The 23,419-nt window shown below is 39.8% G+C and overlaps 3 protein-coding genes across 5 annotated transcripts in view; all 3 read left to right on the plus strand.

The window, feature by feature from the left end:
- Positions 1 to 2,205, plus strand: part of LOC131139204 (ephrin type-A receptor 6-like) — a 61,589-nt gene extending 59,384 nt beyond the window's left edge. For both annotated transcript variants that reach the window (XM_058088551.2, XM_058088552.2), the window contains exons 18-20: positions 27 to 220; positions 1,190 to 1,339; positions 1,502 to 2,205. In XM_058088551.2, the coding sequence (XP_057944534.2) occupies positions 27 to 220; positions 1,190 to 1,339; positions 1,502 to 1,616 (459 nt within the window). In that variant the 3' untranslated portion in view covers positions 1,617 to 2,205. The remainder of the gene's footprint in view (positions 1 to 26; positions 221 to 1,189; positions 1,340 to 1,501) is intronic.
- A 798-nt stretch (positions 2,206 to 3,003) lies between these two features.
- arl6 (ARF like GTPase 6) lies at positions 3,004 to 8,134 on the plus strand. The gene is made up of 8 exons (XM_058088554.2): positions 3,004 to 3,149; positions 3,849 to 3,996; positions 4,245 to 4,306; positions 4,378 to 4,446; positions 4,531 to 4,625; positions 5,384 to 5,513; positions 5,627 to 5,682; positions 5,832 to 8,134. Exons 2-8 carry the CDS (start codon positions 3,877 to 3,879, stop codon positions 5,855 to 5,857), a joined length of 558 nt encoding a protein of 185 aa, XP_057944537.1. The 5' UTR covers positions 3,004 to 3,149; positions 3,849 to 3,876; the 3' UTR covers positions 5,858 to 8,134.
- A 2,051-nt stretch (positions 8,135 to 10,185) lies between these two features.
- LOC131139395 (high-affinity choline transporter 1) lies at positions 10,186 to 21,176 on the plus strand. Of its 2 annotated transcripts, none has more exons than XM_058088997.2 (9): positions 10,186 to 10,425; positions 10,775 to 10,977; positions 11,336 to 11,449; positions 12,258 to 12,413; positions 12,500 to 12,648; positions 16,636 to 16,779; positions 16,926 to 17,079; positions 18,101 to 18,318; positions 18,402 to 21,176. In XM_058088997.2, exons 2-9 carry the CDS (start codon positions 10,794 to 10,796, stop codon positions 19,074 to 19,076), a joined length of 1,794 nt encoding a protein of 597 aa, XP_057944980.2. In that variant the 5' UTR covers positions 10,186 to 10,425; positions 10,775 to 10,793; the 3' UTR covers positions 19,077 to 21,176. The 2 variants fall into 2 exon arrangements, with proteins under 2 accessions (XP_057944980.2, XP_057944979.2); XM_058088996.2 differs by having other exon boundaries at positions 10,187 to 10,425; positions 10,751 to 10,977.
- Positions 21,177 to 23,419: the final 2,243 nt, after the last annotated feature.

Consider the following 23,419-nt stretch of genomic DNA (forward strand, 5'->3'; position numbering starts at 1 on the left):
TAGACTCCTTCTATTTCCACTGTCAGGTCATTCTATCAATGGAGGAAGGATATCGATTACCTGCTCCAATGGGCTGCCCCGTCACTCTGCACCAGCTGATGTTGCACTGCTGGCAGAAGGAGCCCAATCAACGTCCGCGATTCAACAATGTGCTCTGTTTCCTGGACAAACTCATCATCAACCCCAGTGGTCTTCTTACTCTGGTGAATGATACACAGATGTAAGTATCAGACTTCTCTCGCGTTCTTTGTCACACACACACACACAAATGCAGGACCAAATTGCCCAACAGGTTATAGAGTCTTTGTCAACCCTTGAGTCAGTCAAACTCGAACCTGAAGAGTTTACTACTCACGAATCACACCTGTCATGATAATGTGAGCCATAGAATAAACACAGCATTATCTATTATTGTGCTCATTTTAAAAAAGCTCAATTGCCAATGCGTGATGGAGAAGTTTGAGAGTTGCTGGCTGAGATAAAATATTCTTTTTATTTTTGATGAAATGATGGACAAGGGCGGCACGGCGGTCTAGTGGTTAGCGTGCAGACCTCACAGCTAGGAGACCAGGGTTCAATTCCACCTTCGGCCATCTCTGTGTGGAGTTTGCATGTTCTCCCCGTACTCCGGTTTCCTCCCAAATTCCAAAAACATGCTAGGTTAATGTATCAAGCACTAATAAATGATAACGCAAGATTCCAGTTCCACATGTCCAAAAGTAGTAGGAAGAAGCAAAGCTTAATAAAGCCTACCCCTCCATCTGGTACTTTTACAATCAGTAACTGTTACATTTGTTCACTTCCTGCTTTCCATAATACAGTTTAAGTTTTTTTTTTTTTCATTTTTAATAATGTACCTCGTACCAAAGTACAAGGTGATACGACCATACAATGACATAATGGGTACCATAGTAAGTGTCAATATACGTAGTGATATATATAGCACATCATGACTGGTTCAAGACTCTTCATCCTTGTATTTAGCAAACATCAACTGCTTGTATTGTTTCTTGAATTGGCTCATCGTTGTGCATTTATATGTGCGTGTATATGTGTAATATGTGTGTTTCTTCCGCATGCTGTCCATGAGCTTAACTATGCCACACCGTCATGGGTGGTCCTTCAAAGCATATTAAGTATTCATAGTTGCTAATCCGTCTGCTTCTTATCTTCTTAATTGCTGTCTCAGTTTCCCTGATTCTCCAGACGACATGCCGGACTACCCTCTCTTCATCTCTATCGGAGACTGGCTGGATTCCATCAAAATGAGCCAATACAAAAACAACTTTATTGCAGCGGGTTATACAACACTGGATTCCATTGCAACAATGAGCATAGAGTGAGTGATCTATCAAGGCATCTTTGAACCTTTGACTCCCTGACCTTGATTTATTCTTATCTCAAGGACCATCCTGCATGGTGACCTTAATGGCGTCTTTCTCTACGAGTGGGTTATTTGACTTTTTTTTTAACAATTCCATCAAATCTATTTTCTCCTCAGTGACATCAGGAGAATTGGCATCTGTCTGATTGGCCACCAGAGGAGAATCATAAGCAGCATACAATCTCTGCGCCTGCAGTTTCACCATATCCAACAGAGTGGCTTTCAAGTGTGACGCCATGGTACACACGCAGACTGTGTGTGTACACATTCGACTACTGCACACCAGACTGTTGGATTTAGTAAGTGTCACACACTGCGGATGAGAGCAAATTGGAGCTTGACAATGTGGAGACTAGTCAGTCATCATCTTATTGGTCACTGTCAATGCAGCCACTCAACAACAACAACTAACCTCAGCCAGTTCTGGCTAAATGCGGTCTTGTTAGCTCAGCAAATATTAACATTAGTTTAAATTGAGTTTTGATTAAAGTGCCAGTCAATGCCGCTGCTCTTTCCAAGTGACAATCCAATGGTTCTGATTGACTTGTTGTCGAATCTGAGACCTCAAGACCAGAGATAATGTGGACAGAACAGGTGGCAGTATGTCACATGTTATTTTATTATAGAAATTTGATGCTGGTTTATTAAATATGAAGAATTGACATTATAGTAAATACAATCCTATTATTGAACTGAAGACCACTGAATGTCAAAAGATTTTATAGAAATGTGTTCCACATCCATGGTATTGCAGTGTGTGTTGTACTGGAAGTCATGTAAAAGGTGTATGTTTCTTCCTTAATAAACAACTCTATTTTAAATCTTGTTTTCACTGACTTCAGACACATTTCACCTACACACACACTGACAGATGTATCCATGGATGCACACACAATAACAATTTCCTCTTAACTACTTACTCAAGAGACTGACACGTTTTCTGGACATGAAGAATTGTCAGGTGAGTTTGTCAGTGCTTACTGTGTGTATTATTATTACACAACGGGCATGAATACATTGTTTTGATGTTACATATTTATGTGTTTATTGAACCGACTGTATCATTCAGTGTATCACATTAATGACCACAAAATAGTATGCAAAACATTTAAAGATCATTTAAATAATAACAGGAAATAATTGAGAATCACTGCATGAGAGCAATGAATAGCGTTGAAGTAGCTTTATTTGGCCTGCAGGTGGCAGGCTTGAATGGAAGCGCTGTGGTCACCTAGCAACACAACTGTGTGTTTTAAGGACCCAAGGAAAATTGAGTTCTTTGAGAATCCGCAACGAAGTCGAGGAAACACGTACATCGACGTCAATACATTAAAGAGTCAAATAATTCACATTTATTTATGAAGACAGAGCTGACCGCATTGAGCAATTTATTACAAACCTTTCACCCCTACGAGTCCGAGCTAACAAATTGAGGTAAGTCTGCTTATCTACACCAAAACAAAGTAGTTACAAAACATTTACATTTTATTGTTCATTTAAGGAGTTTTTTGTGTAAATTTGAAAACTGAGTACGCAAATCGGAAGTAGTTGAGGGGGGCAATCCCGCTTTCTGTAAACTGATTTGAAGCTGTAAAACCCACACTCACCAGTGCAATTGAATGCAGCATAAGTAAGAGTGTATCATGGTCACCATGAAAGACAACACAAGCCATGAATGAAACGCTGGATTCGCTGCTGATGGAATAAACTTGTCCAGACCACGGTTCTGTGCACATTAACATCAAGAACACGGATTCAATCACAGGTAAAATCTACGGCATCCGAACAGTACGGGCGTGTCGGTAAGAGTTACAGGTTGTATGCTAACGTTAGCGTAGCTAGCTGTTTATGTGCCGCTAATTGCATACTTCGACAACGATTTCACAACAACAGAAGTTTTTTTGCGTTTTGACTTGAAAACGCATTTAACCGCGCTGCGCATAAAAGCATTCTAAACTAAAAAGTGACGTCATAGCGTTCCTACTAAAGCGTTAGCTCAATGCTAACCTATGTAGTGGCATGTATAGAAGATTAACCAAATGGAACTGCGACTGTTAGCTACGCTACAATCGCTTTAGCCGGTTAGCGGATAACGAGCTAATGAAGCACGAGTTCGTGTTGATACTCACACTGCTGTCTGTATTTAACACCTGGCTAACATAAATAAACATTAAGTTTGCTACTATTACAGACTGTGAGGTGAAGCTGATAATAACACTTACAGAGCGGAAGTACAAATACAAGGAGGGATAAATGTCACTTTAAGAACTTTACTGTTATACCTTTCTAATAGCTGTCCCTTATGAACAGCAATCTGTATGTTTCTTCTTATACTGCATTGCTCCTTTTATCGTGTTGAAGTATGGTGGCAGAAAACACAGAAATGATCTAAAACCACATACCTATTGAGACCCTGCACTAACATTACAGAGTTCACACAGTGAGATTCTCCATTTTTCTGTAGAGCCGACAACAACGGATGGTTGCTGCCAATGGGGCTTTTTGACAAGTTGGCAGGATGGCTGGGCTTCAAGAAGGAGGTGAATGTGCTCTGCCTCGGCCTCGACAACAGCGGGAAAACTACCATCATCAACAAACTCAAGCCATCCAACGTAGGTTCACCTCTTGGGTTTGTATGAGTGAGAGATACGGATGCATGTCAATAAATTAGAATGCACTGCAAAAGTTATTTGATTTCACTTACAATTACGACTAATATTGAAATACTTACGACTGGGCTGGCATGTAGTTTTAACAAATATTAATGATTTAGCACCCTAGCACCTTCTGATTAAAGTAAAACTCTACTCTACACACTATGAAAGTCTTGTCAATAACAAAATTTGTAACCGTCTCCCAGTCCCAGGCACAAGACATTGTCCCGACCATTGGTTTCAGCATAGAGAAGTTCAAGACATCCAGGTAGCTTTTCAAAATAGCACAACTTGTTAATTCAATACTGCTTCAAATTGAATTTCCTTGTCTTTGTGTAGTCTTTCCTTTACAGTCTTTGACATGTCTGGCCAAGGGAGATACAGAAACCTTTGGGAGCACTACTACAAGTCTGTACAGAACACTCTCTTTACTTTATGCAGTGTATATTATTGATGTGTTAACTAATGTTGCTGACATTTTTGCGTTATTAGGGAGGGCCAGGCTGTCATATTTGTCATTGATAGTGCAGATAAGCTGAGGATGGTTGTGGCCAAAGAAGAACTGGACACATTATTAAATCATCCTGGTAAGTTTTTCATTATCCTGGTAAGTGGAGCAAAGACGTGAGGGTGCTGATTGATTTTTCTTATGTTTGGTGGCATTAACAGGCTGTCGGCACACACATTCCTTTAATATTTTCATGTTTGCCTGTGTCATTTTACCCTGAAAGTATCTCCATAATGGAAAGGTATTACATATGATCCTTACATATGAAACCAATCTTATCCACTATTTGGGTAAAGCTCAGAAAGTCAGCCGCTGTTCCCTTTTGCTCTGCCAGTCTGACAGCTAGCAATCAAGCTAAGACTAAAGCCATGCTAGCTGGAGCAAAGAGCCTATGTTGGCGCTTATGAGCAGTAGAGGAACAAAATTATGGAGTTTATGGTATTGGACAATCAGCCATTTTTAGTCGCTGTATACTTTATTTTTGGGAAGAGGTTCAAATCCGATCTGTAATGAAACCTGTTGTAAACGTTTCTTTTTAAAATGTGAAATTTTGGTTTTAAATAGGATTAAATTGTTTTTAAATAGGAAATTTAAATAGGATTGCACTGTTTTAGGGGTACTTGTTTTTCAACAGAATAAGACTAGAATATTGAAGGTGTATGCTGTCAGCTATTTTTTGAAAAAAAAATCTACAGCATATCAACCCAATTTGAAAACAGCACGTGAAGCTTTTTTGTGATTGGGCAGAAAATTGCAATCGGTGCTCCCCTAAATGGTACTGCTAAATTATATTTATGAATACCATCGGTCTTACAACATTCTTTTCTGTCACAACAGACATCAAGCACAGGCGAATTCCCATCCTGTTCTTAGCTAACAAGATGGATGTCCGAGACGCTTTGTCTTCAGTGAAAGTCTCCCAGCTGCTCTGCTTGGAAAATATCAAGGACAAACCTTGGCATATCTGGTATGAACATAGTATTTCCATTAAGTCTAACTTAAATTTAAAATTGTGACTTTATTTTTTTTAATTGACAGCCCTAAAAATATAATATCGATGTTGGTGTTTCTTTGTTTCAGTGCCACTGATGCCCTAAAAGGAGAAGGTTTACAGGAGGGCGTGGAATGGTTACAAGGTAAACTTCAGTGTTTATTTGCAATGTGTATTCAGTTGTACAATTGCAATACTAGTAAAATGTATTGTATTTCAAAGTCATTCCAATAATAATTCAAACCATATGTATATATTTTGATCAGATTTAATAACTTTGAATTTTCTTTCTAGATCAAATCAAATCAATGAGAACATGAGTGTGAAGACTGATGACTGACTGTGTAAGTCTTTGACAGAAGAAGGTACCAAAAACATTTTGTTTGGTTTACTTGAAATCGGAATGCAGTTTTGATTCTCAAATACTAGTGAGAACGGAACAATGCAGACACCAATTGTGCTAAGTCAGCAAGGTTCATAACCTGTTCAATATTTTGAGCAATTTTACTTCTTTCTTATTTGCTTCTATTTTAATTATTATTTTAATAATCATTACAAAGATTATCATAAATCAATTATTGGCTTCTGTGTGTAATTCTGTTTTGTAATGTAATAAAAAGACCCAAACGTCCAAAACAGATCATCGACCTAAAACAATGCCACACAGTGAAGTGTACATCCTGTATAAAGGAATCAACTGGAATAACAATGCACCAGCAATGTAACAAGTTGTGCCAATATAATTGTGTTCCTTCAATAGCTTCCATATGGACATTTATTTTTCAGAGAAACATAGAGCTGCTGTAATCTAGTAAAGACACCAATCATGCACAGCGTGTACATTCTACGTTCTATGATCCCTTAACCATTTGAGTGCATATGTTTGCATATTGTATTCACTTCCAATGTGAAAAAGATTAACACTATTTGGCGTCATTTAGTTTTGTACATTATTTAAATGTAACTCGGCTGATTGATATTTCACTGACAGTTAACCCAGTTGCAAGGCATCATAGCAATATTTATTACTGTTTTGTTCATTACAGCTATACTTGTGCAGCTCTGCTCTTTTAATATTTGTTTTACTTCATTTTTGAAAAGCTTGACCATGTTTGACTGAATGTATTTTTTTTCCACCCCAGTTCCACCACATTTAATTATATGTATTTTAACGTGACAGAATTTGTTAATAATTAGGTTGTTAAATGTGTGTTTTGTAAATAACTACAGCTTTATGTTTTTGCCTTATTTGATGGCTCAACTGAAAGCTTCTCTTAACAATCAGCAAGGCTTTACAAGGCTGATTAAATATGGACACATGGCAATAATGTATCTGGGTAGTTGTAAATGTGTTTCATGATGTTATTTTGTTTTTGGCTGTGGGTGTTTAAACCCTGAATGTTGTCAGTGAGTCAAATTTGATTTTCTGTGTTTAGTTAAATCCAGTCCCCTTTCACTTCAGACACACAATGTTTTTTTTTTTTGAGCAATTACTATGTTTAATGACAAAAAAATCTGATGTGGTAATGTTAATACACTATACATCATCAGTAATTGTTGCAAATTACGTATTGCTTTCAGGTTATTCTCAACATATCACTAGGCAGCACAAAGTCTTACACAGTACATGTGGTCCTCGGGTTACACATGAGTTCCGTTTCTAAGCTGTGATGGAAGTAAATCGGAACTTATAGCTAAATGACCTAAGTCACTCACACTGTATACAGAACACATGGAGGGCATTAAATATGGTCATAAAGGTCATAAATATGGTCATTTTGCTGACGTTGTTTTGGTGTGTACCTAGTTCAGTGTCATGTTTTCACACCAAAATTAAGTTTTTAATCAATTTTACATGAAAAACTCAGAACGCCCTAAACCGAGGACCACCTTGTAGCACCACATTAAGTAATAACGGTGCATTATATTATACATATATACTTACACATATACTCATTATAGTTATAGAATAATATTGCATTTGTTTAAATTTTGTTACTATTTTAAATAAACCTTGCCATATTCTGTAATAAAATAAGTGCAGCATTTACATTTTGTAACAACCTTTGCAAAATGTAACAAGTTACTACAGAATGCAGCAAAGATTATTACAAAATGCAGTGTTATTACATAAAAAAGATAAAAATGTATAACATTTTGCATAATGCACCATTATTAAAATACACACTTGTACATGATACACTTAGTGGCTTACAGGACAGCAAATTGTTTGTTAAATAGCTTTTATTTATTTGTAAATGACATTACAATAACCACGTAAGCACAATATTAGTTGAATATTAGAACATCAGATGAGCTGTGTGTGTTTTGTTCATGTCAGTGTACGGTGAGCATTTTCAAAGAATAAATGCGGTTTTATTTTGGACATGATTACCCTGTCATCTCTCACTATGTCATGTTAATTTGATAAATGTGTGCATGTCTTGTCTCTTGGTTCTCGCTCACTCTCCAATCCGACATCTTCAGCCCTGCCAGCGTCAGCTGCTCATTAAATGTCCGGCCACTGGGCCTTCAACAGCTCTTTTGCTCTAAGTTGTGCTCAAAAGTGAAAATATATGTACATTGTCTTTGTTAAACCAAAAACAGGTTGTGTGCTACCTTCCCAAATTGGGCTCATGTGGTATCCATCTGTCAACATGCATCAGCAAACCTTTGCAGCTGCCTGCACCAGATGTCAAAATATATCTTTATTAATGCATTTACTTGTTTCAAATAACATTTAAAGGCGATTTTGGTGTGTGAGCAGGCCCAATAATATTCATTTATGTAGATATTTTCAACTTGAATACATAAGACTTGACATTCTGCAAAGGGTGTAACTGTTCATGGTGCTGAATCGCAGTATTCCTGTGTTTTACCAGCAGGTGGCAGTGTGGGTGCTAAAGCTGTTCTACACTTATGTGCTCGTCTCCTCTTCTTTCAATTAGCCTTGAGAGCAGCAATATGGTCCTGTTTGTGTTCATCTGTACTTGGCAGGCAACCCTCATGTGTGTGCCAGGAAGACTTTAAAGTCAGATGTGTCATTAGATTTCTCTCCTTGCTGCTCTCCAGGATTCATCCTAATTGGGTATCTGTCAGCATTCACACCACTACCCCACATTGCATGCAAGACGACATTAAGGAGCTCCACTTGCTCATGTATTCTGTATGAAGGCAAAGTGACAGTGGTGCTACTTTTAAACATTTTACAATTGGCGACTCCAAATTGTCCATAGGTTTGAATGTTGAGTGTGAATGGTTGTTTGTCTATATGTGCCCTGTGATTGGCTGGCGACCAGTTCAGGGTGTACCCTGCCTCTCTCTCGAAGACAGCTGGGATAGGCTCCAGCATACTCGCAAACCTTGTGAGGATAAGCAGCATAGAAAATTGATGGATTGGCAATTGCTTAGGTGGGGGTATTCATTCTTACTTCTCTTACTGCATAATTGAGAGAGATCCAATACAAACGCTGTACAAAACATTGACAAAGAACATTGCTTTTATAGTAGTATGGGTTTTGTCATTTAAAGTCTGCTCATCCTGTGTTGACCATGTTGTTATTTAAAGAGAAATAATAACTGTATAGATAAATAATGCATTGATGAAGTTGAGGAAAAGCTGTTTGAAAGTTGTTTTCTTTAAACGACAGTAGGTCGCTTTTGTAATGTAATGTTCAAGGAAAAAGAAGAAATAATGGATTTCGAAAATGCAATATTGAGAGTAGATATAGAAAATAGAAAGATTATATATAAATGTATACTGGACCAAAGAAAATATTTTGACATACAATCTAAATGCATGCATATACTAGATTAAGTATATTTATGAAGGGGTGGCACGGTGATGGAGTGGTTAGCGCGCAGACCTCACAGCTAGGAGACTTGGGTTCGATTCCACCCTCTGCCATCTCTGTGTGGAGTTTGCATGTTCTCCCTGTGCACGCGTGGGTTTTCTCCGGGTACTCCGGTTTCCTCCCACATTCCAAAAACATGCTAGGTTAATAATAATAATATAAATAATAATAATTGGCGACTCCAAATTGTCCATAGGTATGAATGTGAGTGTGAATGGTTGTTTGTCTATATGTGCCCTGTGATTGGCTGGTGACCAGTCCAGGGTGTACCCCGCCTTTCGCCCAAAGACAGCTGGGATAGGCACCAGCACCCTGTGACCCTCATGAGGAAAAATATATTTAAATATATTAAAAATATATATTTAAAAAGGCTTGGGCCTTCTTCTCAGCCCCTTGGGCTGTTTTTTTAATAAAAAAAAAACTGCACTTTTGTGTTAGAGTTTACAACACAACATATGACAGTAGAAACACATCACATTGTTCTATGAATAAATTTCTGATAATGCCCAATATTAGTAATCCATAGAAAATGTACTGTATGATCTTAAGAAATTATAAAATGTCACATTTATGAACTACATGTGTCCTCCAGCAGACTCTCCGGGCTTCTTTTCATTTTTCAAAAAAAGGTTCCAGTGAGTCAGCTAATTGCTAGAAAAACATAATAGACTTTGAGCATAGACAAATGCATGACAGATTTGCTCAAATGGCTTAAAATTGTGTTTTGTCTTCAAATGACATGTAAAAAAAAAAAAAAGTTACATTTGTAAGCCCATTCATTCTCCTTTGAAGTAAGTGTGGATCTCAGCATTGCGTGACGTGTCTCGGTGCAAGGTGCCCATTGAGGGGAGGAGGGGGGGACTTACGGTTCTTCTGACGTGTGTTACCATTCCTCTGACGGCACCTACCCCTATCAAAAGCCCACAAAGTCACCCGGGAGAGCTCCGCTGTCTGTTGTCTCATTGGAGCGTTCCTCACAGGCTCTTGACGGAACCGTCTAAGGTGGCCAGCACATGCCTCTAGAAGCTTCTCAAGTAGGTTGAAAATGCTCTTCTAGTAGTTTAGAGACACGGTCAGTTAGTTTGCATATTTTTTTTCTGAAATTAACATGAGCCGTGGAAGTCGTTTTTCGTGCGTAATGCGCCAAATTACGCACAGACAGTTAACTAGAATAAAGCAAAAAATGTAATTGACGTGTATTGGAGCCAGTGTTGCCTTTTAGGCTTATTATTATGTTTTTTATTTGAATACGTATTCGCTCCGATACGCTTTTGACACTACTTTAATACAGTGTGCTTAAAAAAAAGGGGCATAAATATTCTTGGCACACGAGTCTCTGTTTCTGTGCGCGCACGACAGGTCTCCATGCGTCCTTGTTCTTAGCGCAAGACCCGGCGCGACCATGACCATCCATGCAGAAGGACTTGTGGCTATCGCGGTCTTCTACCTCCTCATCCTATTCGTGGGCATCTGGGCGGCATGGAAGAACAAACACTCCGGTGAGGCCGAGGGAACCGACCGCAGCGAAACCATCATGGTTGGAGGCAGAGATATTGGATTATTCGTCGGGGGATTTACAATGACAGGTAACTGGTTATAGTTTTCAGTAGTACTGAAGTTACTGTTTTTTTTAAGTTATTCTGTTATACAGTACTCACTGGCCATTGCATTAGGTACACCAGCAAGTAGATCAATTCCAACTGTATCAAATCAGTCATCAGGAATGTTTATTTTTTATGTTTCATGTTTGTTTGATGCATGTACTTATACAGTACCGCAAACTATAGCTAAGTGACTACTGGAGTGGTTAGTAATACCATCAGGTCTTATTTAATCACAAACAAGACCAACAAAAAACCTGCAATTGACATTACAAGAAAATGACATGGAAAGCTATACTTGGAAAATGTGCTTAATTTGTTGTCTTTTTCAAACTATTTTCAGCAACCTGGGTTGGAGGAGGATATATTAATGGAACCGCTGAGTATGTGTATCTCCCAGATAAAGGTTTGGCTTGGGCACAAGCTCCCTTTGGATATGCCCTCAGTCTTGTTCTTGGTGAGTGATGCTTGTTGCTATCAGTTACACCATTTGTGCATGTTTTTACCAGTTTAGACTCACAGGAATGTATTGGCTTGTGTCTTTAATTCATTTGTCAATATTTTATTTCGTGACCCTCTCCTGAGCCCCAAATCAATAGCCGCTGAATTGTATAGATCATATTTATTAACTTACAGTTTGCAGTGGTGTACAAAATGCACTGCATCATACCATGATATTTTAAAATATCATAAATAAATTGTTTGGCTATGCATTGATACAGTCCCAATCAAAAAAGTGCATTTGTGACAGTGTCAAGACATTATTTGACACAGCATTACAGTGTACCTAAAGTGTCCAATTAGTGTACATATATTCATGTCTTGCAACTAAGACATCAATTCATGATAAATCTGGCAGCAAATAAATGCAAACACTGAGAAAAGTATGAGTGAGTATGATAATATTCTGTTCTAGATTTTCAATTTTGTTTCAGGGCTTAACAGTGAAAGCACAAGCAGCACATTTGAGAATTGCTTATGTTTTTGTGTACATATTTATTGACTTTCCCTATTCATTCAAATGTTAAGGTAATAATTGAACGTCATAAACTGTATTATGGAAAGCAGGAAGTGAACAAATGTAACAGTTACTGATTGTAAAAGTACCAGATGGAGGGGTAGGATTTAATAAGCTTTGCTTCTTCCTACTCCTTTTGGACATGTGGAACTGTGAACTGATTATGGGATGCATTCAATTGTAATCGGATGCATGTTCAAATGAAATAAAACCATTACCATTACCATGTCCATTCATTGTCTCATAGGTGGACTTTTTTTCGCTAAGCCCATGCGCTCAAGAGGTTATGTAACCATGTTAGACCCGTTCCAGCAGCTCTATGGGAAACGCATGGGCGGCCTTCTCTTTATACCTGCATTGATGGGAGAGATTTTCTGGTCTGCCGCCATCTTGTCCGCTCTCGGTAAGTTTACTACTGTCTAAGTGTAGTTCATGAAAGTCACTGTCTGTGTCTCTGAGTGACGTCATCTGTGTCCGTTGTGACCTTAGGTGCCACTCTCAGTGTCATCGTGGACATCAACATCAAAATGTCAGTGGTCATCTCGGCTCTCATTGCCATCTTTTACACACTGGTAGGAGGACTTTACTCAGTGGCCTACACTGACGTTGTGCAGCTCTTCTGCATCTTTGTGGGTCTGGTAGGTCAATGCTGACAATTTTTGAGTAATATGCAATTATTGCTTATTTGGCCAAACTTGAATTCATGTCGCTTTTTTGAGGGAGTTTGCTTTTTCCCTTTGTGCTTATGTTGGGTTTATCTATGTACTCTGGTTTCCTTCCTCCAACTGTCCAAAATGTGAATGTTTGGTTAATTGGAAACTCTAAATTGCCCAGCATTGTGTTTGACTGCCAACTATTCCAGGGTCATTCCATTGTCAGCTGGGATAGGCTCCAGCTCACCCATGACCATGAACAGGATAAGCACTATCATAATTAAAAGAATGCTCTTGGATGGATATTAGATATTAAACATCACCCAAATAATAAGTCTAACTAGAGAAGTGCTTATTCATGCAGTACTTCCTCCGCTCTTCATGGGGCAGCAGTGAGGCGTACGTGTCACAGTGAGGAAGCAGTAGAAGAAGATTGTTCACATTTATTCATTCATTTATTTTCTACCACTTATCCTCACAAGGGTAAACAAATATAATGCGATCAACTCAAAAGTAAATAAGTAAATGCTGTTTCGAAATAATACGTATAACCTGTGGAGGCACTATCAGACGAAACAGCAAAACTTTAATGCAGTCCTTCCACTCATTTTGAATGCAGGCACAGAGAAGTGTACAATTTTATACAAAAAATAATTTTTAATCATTTTTATTTGATACATTTTTGTTTTATGTGTACAAAATACTGTTGCTTTGCTGTGATACTAAGAGAGGTTTGTTTAAAGTGAAATATTTACTTTTTTTTTTTTTTTTTTAACAATTTCCGTCAACTTTTCTGTTGATGAGGGTCTCTCTAAGCCAGAGGTAGGGAACCTATGGCTCGGGAGCCAGCTGCAGAACCAAGCCTTCTGGCAAAGATGGCCAAAAGAATGAAATATACTGAGTACGGTGCAAAATTATGCAGCAGCAGAAGTTGTATTAATGGCAACAAGTATTTGATTTATTATTAGACACTGCGCTGCTCACGAAAGTGTGCTGGCCACACCCCATTGGCGTGCAGTAGTGTGCCTGGTCTACACAATAAGAGCCCATTATCTAAAACTGTTGGTCTTACATAAAAATGCACACATTTTATTGCATTCAAAAAAAAAATGTAAAAAATGTATATGGCTCTCACAGATACACATTTTAAAATATCTGGCCTTCATGGCTCTCTTAGCCAAAAAGGTTCCCGACCCCTGCTCTAAGCTGACACATCTCTTCAACATTTAATGAAAGTCAGCAAGAGTACCCTTGGATTGACAGGCCGGAGTGGTGGTCCGCCTTTTTAAGAAGGGTCACCGGATGGTGTGTTCCAAATATAGGGGGATCACACTCCTCAGCCTCCCTGGGAAATTCTATTCCATGGTGCTGGAGAGAATAAGGGTACAAACCTCAGAGGTTCAATGCGGTTTCTGGACCAGCTCTACACCCTCGCGAGGGTGCTGGATGTTTTTTTTTTTATTTTTATGGACAGAATTTCGAGGCACAACCAAATCATCAAGGAAGTCCAGTTCGACAATGTGGTCCTGGTGGCATCTTCGAATTGTGACCTTAACGTTTACTGCGACGGCTTGCATCTGAGTGTGAGGCTTCTAGGATGAGACTCCAAACCAGAGGCCCTGGTTCTCAGTCGGAAAAGGGTGCAGTGGACCCTCCATGTTGGAAATAAGGTCCTGCCCCAGGTGGAGGAGTTTAAGTTTCTCAGGGTCTTGTTCACGAGAGAGGGAATGTGAGCGTGTGAGGTCGATAGGCGGATCGGTGCAGCGTCTCTTGTAATTCAGACGCTGTACCGGAATGTTGAAAAGACAGCTGAGACGGAAGCAAAACTCTATTCTATGCTCCCGATCTATGTTCCCACCTTTGGGTGCTGTCCGAAAGAACAAGATTGTGAATACAAGCGCCTGAGTTTCCACCATAGGGTAGCTGCAGTCACCCTAGGGATCGGGTGAGGAGCTCAGTCCTCCGGGAGGGGCCCAGAGTAGAGCCGCTTCTTCTTCACATCGACAGGAGCCATTTGAGTCAGCTAGGGCATCTGGTCTGGATGCCTCCCAGACACTTCCCTGGTGAGGTTTTTCTGGGTCTGCCGAGCCAAGAGAAGGACATGCTGGAGGGATTATGTATCACAGCTGGCCTGGGAACCCCTTGGTGTCCTCCCAGTGGAGCTGGACGAGGTGTCCAGGACCAGGTAGTCTGGGCTTCCCTACTGAGACTGATGCCCCCGCAACCTAGACCTGTATAAGGGGAGGAGAATGGAATGGAACAGTTTCTGTCACTTCTTGTGTCTTGAGTCTGCAGAAGGAGCATCAAGTGACATTATTTACCCCAGAAGATACCACCCAGAAATTATATTCACGTCAATGCATTCTCACTTGTTGTGCTCCAGTTCTGGACAAAAGACGCTATTCACTGCATCAGATGCGTCAGCATTTCAGCAAACAACAATAGTTTTGATATTGCCTCCGCAGACTGAAATAAGTCAACGTTTGACCGTTGAAATATGACAATGTGACAGTATATTAATACACATTTTATATCCTCTGTAGTAGAATGCGTAGTGCTAACAAAGTGTTAATTCGTAACCAGCTTATGATACACAAGGCGTCTAACATGGTATCTGTTGTAGCGTGCAACAATAAATCGTGTTTGATTGCAGCTTCACGACAAACATTGGGATGAAAATATGCATTTTCATGTCAAATTGCTCACTGTCACTCGTCCTAAAGTTTCAGTAAGTAAATCCATATTTATTATTATTATTAATATTCTATAAATCTTAGAATAGTAGTAGGGGGTTTCAAGTAACGGTCATCTGCTGCTCACTATTTTGCAATGTGCTGTCACTTACCGACAGTGTTATATCATACTCATCATGCAATTATAGTGTTATTGGTGTTATTTGGCCATGTCAAAATCGTATCAAAATCACAGATTCATTTCACTCAGATTTCATTGTTGTTTATTTATCTATGACAGAAATATGATAAAAAAAATGTGTTATTAAGTGAGTGCTTTCATTTTGTTATTGTTTTCTTCAAATCTTATTTTGGTGTCACGAACATGTTAAAACACAATATATGTGGAATGCCATTTATGATAGTTTATATATAATCAAAGCATTCAAAGTGTGGTTACAACCAAAATCTTATATTATTATTATTTATTCTAAATTATTTAAATTATTTGTACAAATTACTGTTAACGCTGTACATTGTTCATATTTGATGTCATCTATTTATTCTCCACATATTATTTATTATTTATTATTATACGGGAGCCAGGCAATGACATTTTGTTGGCAATTTCACTGCTGTGTTATTGTGCAATGACAATAAAGAAAGTCCGTCCATCCATCCATCCATCCATCTACTCATGTCAAGTGAGCATAACAGGACAGCACATATCTTGGCCCATTTTGAAAGTGTGTTCCTCCCCTCTATCTAGTTGAGAATTATAGGTTATCACATGGTTTGTCTGTATCAGCAAACCTTCGGTCTCGGGCTGATACTGGCACGCGGGGGCATGATATGGATCTTATTATCACATACTATTTAATCATGAGCTTATTATCACGTACTATTTAATCAAAAGACCATTTTGTTTCCAGAAAAAATTCAGTTTATTACATGTATTATATCTAAACAGTGTAAACTGTGTGTTCACGCTCATGCGCTGTTCTCTGATTGGTTGTTTCACGGGCACGATACTAGAGCAGCGCGCTCTGAGTGGACAGCTACGGGGGCTGATACTGGACATGGTTAAACTCTATATTTTATCAGTATCACTGCCCTGGGCTTTGACACAGTATCATTTCGGCCTTTTCCCGTATCATTCATGGGCGGCTTCTAGGGTACAGGGCTAATTAATACTGTAGTATGTGATAAGCCGTGTTATCGAGCATGTATCATTGCATTGTGAGAGCAGGTAAATGCGTGTTAACTTGCATTCATTTTACTTGTTGGTGTCCGCCTGCAGTGGATCAGTGTACCGTTTGCGTTGACCAACATGGCTGTGTCAGACATCACAGTGACCGCTGTCAAGCAAGTGTACCAGTCGCCATGGAGAGGCAGTGTCAACAGCAGTGACACCTGGGTCTGGATTGACAATTTTTGTCTTCTGGTACCGTGATCTTTCTCATTTTTTTTTTTTTTTTAATGAAAATCATATTGTGGAATTGACTATTGTTGATGGTTTGCTAGTTTACTTCCATGTGAGTTAAAATTCTGTTCACAAATGTATCTAATTGGAGTGTCATTTTAATCCAGATGCTTGGAGGTATTCCTTGGCAAGTGTATTTCCAAAGAGTCCTGTCTGCTTCCTCTGCTACATACGCACAAGTCCTCTCCTTCCTGGCGGCTTTCGGATGTCTGGTCATGGCCGTCCCCTCTGTTCTTATTGGAGCCATCGGAGCCTCAACAGGTTTGGAAGTTCTTACACAAGCTGGCATGTGCATGAAATATGTTTGTGTATTTGTGTGGTTTGTGTCGCTCAGGATGGATCCATGTCGCCCACAGATCTGAGAGAGCCGGGTAAATAGCAGCTGCTTCACCTCATTCATTATGTAGCAGAAATCCATTTTAAATATTACATCAGAAGGAGGCTAGGGACCAAATTAGTGGATTGATCTACAGATTTCTCAGTGTCAGCTTTGTATGTGTACACCTGGACACTTGAATATATATACAGTATATATATATACTGTATCTTTGCGTATTATCTTATATTCTTCAACTAGTGGCTTTTTTTAAGTAGCTCCTAGACTTACAATCACATTTTAAATAGTAAAATTATTATATTACATGCACATATTACATTAACCTTTAATGTTTGTGAAGTGCTGGCTACTTTTAAACTGACCAAGGCCCAATTTACTGCATCCTATAAATATAGAAAATACATATTTTTACTATATTTATTCAAAATGGGCTGCACAGTCAGGAGATCGGGAAGACCTGGGTTTGATTCTCCACTTGGCATCTCTGTGTGGAATTTGCACGGATTTCAAGCAAATACTTTTGTATTTTTTTTGTTTTTTATTATCATTTAGTAAGCAGGTCGAGTGGTTAGCACGCAGACCTCATAGCTAGGAGACCAGGGTTCAATTCCACCCTCGGCTATCTCTGTGTGGAGTTTGCATGTTCTCCCCCGTGGGTTTACTCCGGGTACTTCGGTTTCTCCCACGTTCCAAAAACATGCTAGGTTAATTTGCGACTCCAAATTGTCCATAGTTATGAATGTGAGTGTGAATGGTTGTTTGTCTATATGTGCCCTGTGATTGGCTGGCGACCAGTCCAGGGTGTACCCCGTCTCTCGCCCGAAGAAAGCTGGGATAGGCTCCAGCATCCCCGCGACCCTCGTTAAGAAAAAGCGGTAGAAAATGAATGAATTAATAAGCATAGTAATTCAACCTTAATTGTGCTGATTCATCTCTCGCACTCAGACTGGAACCAAACAACATATGGCGCCATTCCTCCTAAAGACAAAGAAGAGGCGGATATGATTCTGCCCATTGTTCTCCAGCACCTCTGTCCGCCGTTTGTCTCTTTTTTCGGCCTCGGTGCCGTGTCTGCTGCCGTCATGTCATCTGCAGACTCGTCCATCCTGTCAGCCAGCTCCATGTTTGCAAGGAACATCTACCAACTGGCCTTCAGACAGTCGGTCAGTGTTTATGAGGAAAAACACACACATTCATACGTCATGATTTTGATTTAAATACGTGTCTCACTCCTTTTTCTCCACAGGCATCAGATCGTGAGATCGTGTGGGTGATGCGCGTCACCATCTTTGTGTTTGGCGGCCTCGCCACATTGATGGCACTAGTTACGGGGACAGTTTACGGACTATGGTACCTCAGCTCCGACTTGGTTTATGTCATCATCTTCCCCCAGCTCCTCAGTGTGCTCTTTGTGAAAGGCACCAACACGTACGGCTCAGTGGCTGCTTACTTGTTTGGCATGGTGCTGCGTATAGGCGGAGGCGAGCCCTACCTGCAGCTGCCCCCTTTTATTTATTACCCCGGTTGGACCATCGAGCAACGCGAGCACCACGTCACGGGAGAAATGGAGGATGTAGTCATCCAAAAGTTTCCGTTTAAGACAGCCTCTATGCTTGCCTCCTTTCTTGGTAACGTAGCATTCTCATATTTGGCCAAGTACCTGTTTGAAAGCGGCAAACTGTCGCACAAGTACGACTTTCTCGACGCAGTGGTGTCCAAGCACAGCGGTGAGATCATGGATAAGACGACGCTTGTGACTCGTGGCAACAATATCGGGCTGTCTGAGATGGCGCCTGTCAAACCGCGGCTGAGTGTGACCTTGGCGGCCGCCTTCACGCGCCGTGACACGCTGCCAAAAGAAACGGTGGAAGAGGAAGAGGAGGAGTCAAGCCCCGACTCCTCCCATCACGATGAAGAATAAAAGCCTCAGGATGTGATTTTTAGGAGACTGTAAGAAATCTGGTCAAGCTGTCAATCACAAAAAGAAGACAATGAGCCAACATCCTCTCACGGGACAGTGAAGTACCACACTGACTGGTGGTGACTGGGATACGGGTGGCTTTTCAGGAGTAATACCGTCTCACTAATCTTCCTCTTCTTTCTTTTTCGGCTTTTCCCTTCAGCAAATCAATCACTTCCATCCAACCCTGTCTTCTGCATCTATCGCTCTCACACCAACTACCCTCATGTCCTCCTTCACTACATCCATAAACCTCTTTGGTGTATATGGTAGGAAATTGGACATGAACTGGACATCTGCTTCATACACATGCACCATCTTCTGCAGTGGTAAAAATTGTCTAATGACAAAGCAATATCCCACATATGTAATATATTCTTGAAAATAATTAACAATAAAGCAGACGACAAAGGAAATTAAGGCATATGATTATATAAAATTGTTTTAATAACATTACTATTGCTTTTTGTCTTTGAATAATCAAAATTCATCATTCTTTGCAATACTTTTTGTACAAAATGGTACTAAATTCTAGTGAGAACAGGCTCATCAGGATACATAGTGTAACAGCTTATTGATGCATATGAGGTTCTCTCTCTGGAGAATACCATAAACACTCCTACAGACGCTCAAATAGATATTCAGTAATATAACCATCTTTTTCAAAGATGCGGTCAATTTTATTATCATAATTTTGTCTCAGACAACAATCAGATGATATCAACCTGCACAAGTATAAAGACGAGATGAAGCAGTTTAAGTTTGACAGAGCACAAACAATAGTTTGCAAGTTGGAAAAATACACCTTTGCAAAACTCCCAAAGGAAAATCAGATGTGCAACAGGGGAACCGATGTGGTGAGGAAACTAGTTAGATATTGGGTTGCTCTACTGTGGGGTGATGTGGGGTCACGTTCACAATGATAACCGTGAGTATTATTACTCAAGGATACTGAAGTTAGAACCAGGAGCAAATATGGTTTTAACATGAAATGGATTGTGATGCCATAAAAAGAAATGTAACTTTGCTGACTGCTTATGTTAGGCCATGTCCACACGAATACAGATATTTTAAAAACGCATATTTTCAGGTGTATTCTGGCCTCTCCTACACATGCAAACATAGGTTTTTGTCCTTAGAAACAGATTCTTTGGGGAACTGCTTCAGCATAAAAAATGTATTCCCTGATCTCACGTTTTTAAACCTATTGTTTAACAACAAAAAGTTCTTGAATTGTGGGTTTCATTTTGTTCAGCGGTGATACCAAAAAAAATTGGGATATTTTCTGGGCGCCTTGAACATGAGCAGTGATTTTAGAGAGACCATGTCAGCTGTTGTTGCTTCTTCCAGCTTTTTGTTAGGTCAAAATGTCCAAGCCAGCCACTGAATGTGTTTTTATTTTGAGAGATGCACTTGTGGACGGACATTTTTCTAACAGAGTAGCGGAGAAATGTACGCGTTTGAAAAATCAGTGCTTGTGAGGACATGGCTTTCGATACAGAGTGACAGGCACGGGCATGTACATTTCTGATATAAGTATAAGATAAGATAAAATAAACACACCATGACTGGATCAACTCATCAGTCAAGCTGAATAGAACCTACATTATACAAGCAATAGTAAAAATAGTCGACTAGTTCTCTTTAAGCATCAATGTAAAAATGTCCATGACATGTTTAAAAAAAAGAGTGTTTATTCAACTGCCTTAATGTAAATCATGTGAACAGATATGTTTATTTGGTCAAATTGCAGTGAAAGACCATTTAAATATGAATGTAACCGCCAATCATCTTATTGTCTCAAGAAATGTAATTGCTGTTTGTGTATTTTATTTTGCAAATAGCCAAATGGTGGCAGAATAATGCTGTTTTGGGTTATCATTGTGTAATGTGTGTGTTGTTCACAGACTTGTACAGATTATTTTCTCTGTGAGGTGTATGTTTGTATAAATATGGAGGGAAAGATGTAGCGATAACAAATTGCTCTTTAGCATTATTCAGATAAGATGGAGGGATGTTATCTAAATGTTTATTTATTTTTGATGTCATGTAACAATAAAAGTGTACCATTACAATGGCAAAAAATATATATTAATATACTTTGGTATAGTGTGATATTGTTATTCCATATTATCTAAAATATTATTGTCGTTATGCGCCTGATTTTTGTTTATTTCTTAATTGTTTTAGTGCAATCAGAAATGCAGTATGGTCTTTTTAGACAAATTATTGATATATAAAAATATATTCCCTTGTTTTATGCACTTGAGTAATACTGCATTTTTGGAGGCATGTCGGGAATCTTGAAATGGCTCATTGTCTAATTTTGAGGCTCTATCATTTTTAATTTGACTTTAAAAGTGGTTATGTTAGAGCTTTCTTTTGTGACGGCTCTTCGGCCAGTTGTATGGCAGACAGAGAACATGTCTGAAAACGTGAGTGAAATTACGATCGCTTGGGTTGCATCTTTGTCCCCCGTTCATGGCCATAGTGAAAGACGGTGTCTTAAAATAGCTCTCCTTGGTTATTTACATTATCTTAAGTGCTGTACTCTCGTCTTGGACCCGAGCAGGAGCCACTCGGGTTTGTGCGGGGCTGCTGGTGGTCAGCTATGAGGCACTCGGATGGGAGGGGTGTAGCATGCTGGCGCCTGTTGTCATAAAATCCACCAATGGTAATGTACAAGTATGACGCAGCTACCCAACCCATTCTCTGCACCTCCTCCTTCATCATAAGTGTCCTTTTTGGCGTCCTTGAGAAGTAGGACCAATCCCATAAAATAGACAGGGGAGAGGGTGGGGGAAGAAAGAGCATCTCATATCCATTCATGGCGAGTGCCTCACTGAGCACTCTCCATAATTAACAATTATGAAGGAAAACTGTCGCTTGCCCGAGTCAATCCATTTATTTAGTGCTTTACGGACAACGAGGAGATGGTTGGGGGAGGGTTTTTGCGTAGGACTCTCAGGAAGGGAACATTTGGACCTGAACCAAAACAAGTCATTCATTGACAACGACTGGGTATTTTTAGAATGCCCTACGTTGTCTTTACAAAAGTCATTGATAATTTGGCTGAAGCAGATTTTTGTCTTAAATTTGAAGTCATCAACAAATGGTTTGACATTTATATGAAGTTTCGCCTTTCTTCGCTTCGACTCACTCATATTCCAACCATGTCTAAAAAGGTTGATTTTACAGATTTTGACCATGATGCAAACTGAAGACTCTCACATCCACCCTTCAGTCTATTTTCAATTCAGACCAAGTACAAATGATTTGGTATGACTGCAAGACTCTGCCAGACCTCCTGTAACCACCTCAGAAACATCGCCAAACATCGTCCACTACTCACCCTGGCTGATGCAGAAAAGCTTGTCCATGACTTTGTCTTCTCCAGGCTGGACTACTGCAATGCACTCATCGGGATCCATGGCGAGAGACCACATACATCCAGAACAGCACTGCCAGGATCCTGATGAGGATAAATACGATCACATCATCCCAATTCTGATATCTCTTCACTGGCCTCCTGTCCCATTTAGAATCTAATACATGGGCTTCACATGCCCTCGAAAACCTCAAGGAACTATTCTCCAGACACCCTCCACTCCAAAACCAAAAAATTTCCCAGGACTAAGCTCCACACTATGAGCGACCGGGCCTTCTCTCCTCCCCGATCACCTGAAGTCCCCACAGACTGTTAAGGTTTTTAAAAGAGACCTCCATATTTCAGCTCATAATGGCAAGAGGCAAATACAAGGCAAAAATGGTAGTTTATCATAACGTCCAATGTGTCTACAAGCAAGTATTTCTATTTGAAAGCCTGTCTGCACATTCCAATACATTCATTTTCATATGTCTAGAGTTTTGACATGTGGGGCTCTAATTTTGAAGACCAAGTGTAGGCGTGACTGAAGGCCAACTTTGCAATGTTCGTGAGCAGGACTGCGCCGCGCACCCATGCCTCCCACCAGTGGCAACGACAGAGGAGAGAGGGCATGAGAGGGTTTAACACAGCCGAGTGTTATCTTAACCAATCAAATGAACGCCTCTCATTGCCTTTAAATGCACTGGACTGGACTGCGTATCAGAGGCCATCATTCACCTCATGAGACGCATCATCTGTTCATGACAGTTATATTAACCTTTGGTGAGCTATTTTGTCACAAAATTCTCACTGCGCCAAGCGGAAAATGTGGACACCTCCCATGGTGTGCCGCCACGCCCATTTCGGCGCAGTCTAGTCTACCAAATTGGCTGCATACAGTGGTGCACTGGACTGAATTACCCCTGGTGGGGTACCC

The sequence above is a fragment of the Doryrhamphus excisus genome, linkage group LG13 (assembly GCF_037039965.1).
Source record: "Doryrhamphus excisus strain RoL-2023G ecotype Guam linkage group LG13, RoL_Dexc_Guam_v1.1, whole genome shotgun sequence".
NCBI lineage: Eukaryota > Metazoa > Chordata > Actinopteri > Syngnathiformes > Syngnathidae > Doryrhamphus > Doryrhamphus excisus.